At 36.3% G+C, this 6,000-nt stretch overlaps 1 protein-coding gene across 1 annotated transcript; it reads left to right on the forward strand.

Annotated features, from left to right (window-relative positions):
* Positions 1–3,415: 3,415 nt before the first annotated feature.
* LOC110449642 lies at positions 3,416–5,333 on the forward strand. Its single transcript, XM_021496627.1, has one exon. The coding sequence runs from the start codon at positions 3,540–3,542 to the stop codon at positions 5,178–5,180; it is 1,641 nt and encodes a 546-aa protein (XP_021352302.1). The 5' UTR covers positions 3,416–3,539; the 3' UTR covers positions 5,181–5,333.
* Positions 5,334–6,000: the final 667 nt, after the last annotated feature.

The raw sequence follows: 6,000 nt of genomic DNA on the forward strand, positions 1-6,000 counted from the left end.
GATACTGTAATCGGTAACGGTACACTATATTATCACCACAGACTTGCTGGTATTTTAAAGATCTCGTCATTATCATCAGTCCTAGGTGACAAGTCGTACATTGTTCCAATCATTGGTGCACAAATAGTTTTTTACAACTGTCATTAACATATGTCACTAGAATATAGTCATTACTGTGTTATATATTTGTAAATGGTACTTAGTTTTCGTTAGTATTTCATTAATCCCATAATGCATCTGAGTATGCTAGGTAGATCAGTGTTGACGTAATTACCTCTCAGAATTTAAAGACGTGTAAACTCCACTCAGTACAATTCATTGCTGAATGATGTGTAAAGGACTCGAACAAGGGGAGCGAACCCGTCATAACTTACTGTATACCCCAATCTTATGTTGATACTTTATGCAAATCGACTTGTTGTTTGAGCTACATTTAAAGCTTAGATTATAAAGGGTTTCAGGATGTGTCTGTCTGCATAACACTTATCATATTACATAATACTAGACTGACTAGCCTTTACGTACACTTCAATAATTCCTGAAACGGAAAGAGCTCTCCTTCTGTTCCTGTTATCATTCCCCATTTCCCATTCAAAGTGGAACATATTGATACATATTTAAATATCTCTCTCCTCTCTCTCTCTCTCTTTCTGTGAACAATTGTTTTATCTTTTGATAAATATCAGGTAAGCTGTCAAAATACCTACATTTTAATTTGAAAATACCGTAAAGTCTTCATAAAAACTGGTAATTAACTTTTAGTAGGTAGTCTACACACTGACACGAGAACACTGTGTTTTAATGCTTGGTCGAAAGCATATTACTCGAGTTCAAATCACAACTTAAATGTACAACATAACAGTATGACCTATACACACATGTAATGATGGTAACATATGATAGCAAGATCTGTCTTTCAGTTAGACTATTGTTGGCCTAACGCCAGGCGTCCGGGACATTGTCTTGTGTGTCCGTCAAGTCACGTGATACACCCGTCCTCACAGTTGATTCTCTCGTTCTCCGGTCTGTTCCAAGTATAGATTTGTTTTTTGTCACCAATGAAAAGCAAATCAGGGTTTCCTGTCGTATAATCTTCAATTTACACTAGAGGTTAACCTCTCTTCAATAACTATAATTTCGTCCCAGCTTTCGTTTTTTCCCCGGGAGTGTGATAAGCCAACATTAAATTCTTCACAGAAGATATCTTAAATAATTAGGAAATATCTTATAACAGATGTATCTTATAATTATGAACCTAAATATATGAAATATATCTATTACCTAACAATATCTTTAATTCAATCACAGATAACTTTAAGCCATTTAAAAATATACAATACAGTAATATCATTGTTATTTTACTTGTAAACGTATCTTTTATTCATTTCAAATATCGTTCGTTCATACATAGATTTCTTTTCAATATTTATTTGTTAAAGTACACTGTTCCAATAGCGGTTTTGCCAGTCGGACGGGGATCTTTATGGGAAACTTAGGGTATATTATCTGAAAAGTTTACCTATACCTGTGTCTGAGCTAGATTCGCCGAATGATGTATGATATTTGATTCTGCTCTATATGGAATACAAAGGGTTTGCATTGAATTTGTGTGATAGAGTAGAGACATCAGTGTCCTAATGAGATAATCTGGTTTCGTATCTGATACAGGTTCATTGTAGACGTCATTGATAACTTATATAGTATTTAGTGGATCAACATATCTTCAAACTCTTTCCCGTCGGTAAGTATCCTGAGTAAACGTTACTTTTTTCAATCAATCTTTACATTAATAACATATTTTCATTTTATAATCACAATTTTAAAGACTCCTCGAGCTCTAATGGTTTACCGGAGTTAAGATATGGAATCGGGTGGTCGGATGGCGCAGTGGATAGCACACTGGCCCTTACACCAATACGACCGGGGTTCGATTCACCGATCGATTGTGAAAAAGTATGGGGTCACCTGCCCGATCAAGTGGGTTTTCTCCGGGTACTCTGGTTTCTTCCCACATTTAGACCCCCCGTATGCCAAACAAGAGTGATTAGTATAAGTTGTAAAAAGTTGTTTCATAATTGTTGTAAAGAAGTTTTTATATACGATATGAAATTGGACAAAGGATTAAGTTTATATCTCGCCGTATTAATTTTTATCAGAGCAAATCACTATCATATTTATTTTCTTTTAAAAACCTACTGCATAACACAGTAGAAGAATTTGGCATAAAGTGTTTTTTTCACAATCCTTATTCATATTCAGGAATTTAATCTTAGTTATATTTAATTTTAATACGTATGAATAATCGTATGTTTATGCATTCTTGAAATCACCAAACAGAAAAATGTAACATTGAAATATCGACAAATACCTTGGTATGTTTTCATATAATCTGTCGTTAAAATAATCCGGGTCGGTTTGAGAGTGATAATTCTATAATACGGATAACTTGTTTAGCTATATTACAGTATAAATGTTGCAGAAAATTTGGTAATTGAGAGATATTACAAGACACGTGACCAACACGTGCTTTTCTACTTGCAATTGAATGGGTTGGTGTTGGCGGGGGATGGGGTTAGTTTTTCATCTGAAGCAAATTTCTTTTTTCAAAAATTCTTATTGAACTTGTAAGTTGCTTAAGTTATTATTTCCAAAAAATCATTTTATAACATATCACCATTCGAAATTCATAACATAGCTATGTTTCTATTCGTAATTTAACAATTCAATCAGATCGGCAAGATAAAAATAGGATGAAAGTTTCCAATGTTTCACTGCTAAATTACCTCAAAACATTCACACACAAATCAAAGACTAAATAAATGTAAATGTGTAGGATATGCCCTATTACCATAGATATGAGGCTGAAGTCAGTTATGCAGTTTTGCATCCATAATTGAAGATCAATATAAACCCTTGCTTGTATGCTATCATCAAAAATGTCCTATTCTAGAAAAGTTTTCCACAAAAAGAATTGTTGTAAAACAAAAATGAACAAAAGTTATAGGGATCGATCTCGAGACCTATACACTGCCCTTCGAAAACTAAATTCAGCTCAGACATATCAATCTTCATTACCATAACTACTGATGCAGTGGTACCCTTTCAGTAATTGATTATTTAGGGTATACATTTTATTCAGTGTGAAATGCAATCTAACATCTCGGCTGTTTCCGGGAAGGAGTTATGCCGTTCCACACCTTGCAAAGTGTGCGTGATTGGTGAACCGTGGCGATTGGTATTTATTTTCATAGTGATATTTATTTAAACAAAGGAGGACATTGGTTTAAGTTAGAGAATGACCTCAATCTCGGTCATTGTCAATTACAATTACATTTACATAAATGATAACGTACGATAGCAAGATAGGGTTTTCTGTCCTAACGCCAGGAGTCCGGGACTTTATACTGCCTGTCGGTAAAATAGCGTGATATACCCGTAACAAGGAGGCGTATAGATAAAGTTGTACCGACATAACAAATGGTGGCAGTTCACAGTTTGTAGGCAAATTATTCCTTCAAACTCACTAAAGTACCAACATCATGGCAAGTAACATATCCGTACGGCGTGCCCAGGATCTCGTTACCTACACGTGTGCTTTGTGTGACAGTGAAGACGGGGTACGTTGGTATTGCAACGATTGCCAGGAGAATTTATGTGATTGGTGTACGGAAACTCATACACGCGGAAAGAAAACTCAAAACGATGACGTGGTATCGATAGGGAAGGCTAACCGCCAGAGCGACAAGCCTATACCAGAGGTATGTAAAATACATCCCGGTAAATTATGTGATCTCTATTGTTCAGACTGCAACCTGTTGATTTGTTCGATGTGTTTATCTAAAACTCACAAACACCACGACTGGAAACATTTCGAAGACGAATTTTCCATTAAAAAGCAACATCTGAAAGAACATATCACAACAATTTCTGTTAAAATAGAACAGTTCAAGAACGAGACATCAGAGCAACATCGTTTTAACGAAGGGTTCAACGACAACATTGATACAATGAGGATAGAGGTGAACTCTCAAAGGACAAAGTTAAAGGCAGAAGTAGATTATATCGCTGATGCAATACTTGCAGAATTATCGGCTTTAGAAAAAGAAGAATCGACCATGCACAAGACAGATTGTCAACGATCAGAGAAAAAAGTCGAAGAACTGACGCGCCTGCTTGAACAAGCGGAAATGACAAATATAGCAAGTGTATCCTTGTTTGAAACAGAAAGGACTTTGAGGACAACTCTGCCCCTGTATGACGTTAATGTGAAATATGTTTCACCAAAACAACCAAGCTTTGTTACCGGAAGTATCGACCGCGTCCTGTTGACGGAAATGTTAGGTGAATTACACCACGAGAACCAGTACGAGAAGACAGACAGCAACAGTAAACGCGTTCATCGTCTCTCAAAGTTTGCTGTTACTCCAAAACATCAAATAAACGGTATATGTCCAGTCGACGACAGTCAGGCGTGGCTATCAATACACAAGTACCAGGGTCTGGTACTGGTTAATAGGGAGGGTGTGGTCTCAGAGACAGTAAAGCTGGACTTCTGTCCGTTCATGATCACCATGGTTGGGACAACAGACATACTTATGACCAGTTATCCATTTAGTACATTTATATATAAACTATCACTAATCAACAAACAAGTAACAACATTTGCTGACATCAAGCCACATGAACCACGTGACATCAGCATCAACGAGAGGGGCGAGGTGTTTGTTAGTACAGGTACATCAGACATAGTGGTACTGAATCAGTCAGGCACGGTTATAAGGAAGGTCATTATTGGATCAGAAACTATAAGGTATGTTGTCTGTTTGTCATCGCGACGTATGTGTGTAGTTCAAGCAATCAGAGAGAGCCGGACTGATAGGAATATAAAGATAACAGACGAATCTGGTACCGCCATACAGACATGGACTGGTGAACTCGACAACGATCAAAAGGTCGGTAGTAAGCAACTCTGTAAGATGTCATGTGATAAGTACGATAGAGTCTTTGTACCAGACTACAAGAACAATCAGGTGTATGTCTTACCGAGAGACGGTACACAAGTTGTGTGTCTCCTGGACCAGAAATGTGGAGTGATCAAACCTACAGCGGTGGGTGTGGACACGTGTGGTAACGTGTGGATCGGGGGTGGAGACGGTACCGTACACGTGATGGGGTTGTAACACGAGGATATAGTACATGATGAACACTTGACCTCGTGGTACAATAAAACATTATGTAAATATCATTCCATGACAGTTCACCGATAAATGTATAAAAAGTATAAAACGTCCTCAAATGTCGAATCAGATTGTACAAACATTTGAACAGTGANTTTTTTATGAAAATTTGTACAAAAGAAATACTGCTATACAGGATGTAAACTTAGAGGACTTGTTTAATCCATATGATATACCTAAATTATCTCCCCTGGAATCATTATCATTAGAAGGACAAATAACTATATCTGAAATGGCAAAAACACTAATGAAAATGAAGGATAATAAAAGTCCTGGTTCTGACGGCTTCTCTGTTGAATTTTTTAAAGTATTTTGGAAACAACTTGGGCATTTCATTGTCAGGTCAATTAATTTTGGTTATTCAGTTTCAGAAATGTCAGTCACTCAAAAACAAGGAATTATAACATGCATCCCAAAAGGCGACAAACCCCGTAATAAACTAAAAAATTGGCGTCCCATCACACTTCTCAATACTATTTATAAGATGGCATCCGGCACGATAGCAGAAAGACTCAAAACTATAATAACTAAATTAATTAGCAACAGTCAAACTGGTTTTATTCCAGGTAGATATATTGGAGAAAATACACGTTTAATTTATGATTTAATGCATTATACTGAAGAAAATGACATACCTGGTCTTCTATTGTTAATTGATTTTGAAAAAGCTTTTGACTCTGTGTCTTGGAATTTTATTACAAAAACTTTAAATTTCTTCAATTTTGGACCATCACTTATTAACTGGATCAACCTTTTTCAAAAA

This window comes from Mizuhopecten yessoensis, unplaced genomic scaffold (genome assembly GCF_002113885.1).
Source record: "Mizuhopecten yessoensis strain PY_sf001 unplaced genomic scaffold, ASM211388v2 scaffold4743, whole genome shotgun sequence".
Classification (NCBI taxonomy): Eukaryota; Metazoa; Mollusca; class Bivalvia; order Pectinida; family Pectinidae; genus Mizuhopecten; species Mizuhopecten yessoensis.

What these genes read in the sequence shown, in the direction of transcription:
- LOC110449642 (XM_021496627.1), top strand. Translation starts at nt 3,540, where the DNA reads ATGGCAAGTAACATATCCGTACGGCGTGCCCAGGATCTCGTTACCTAC.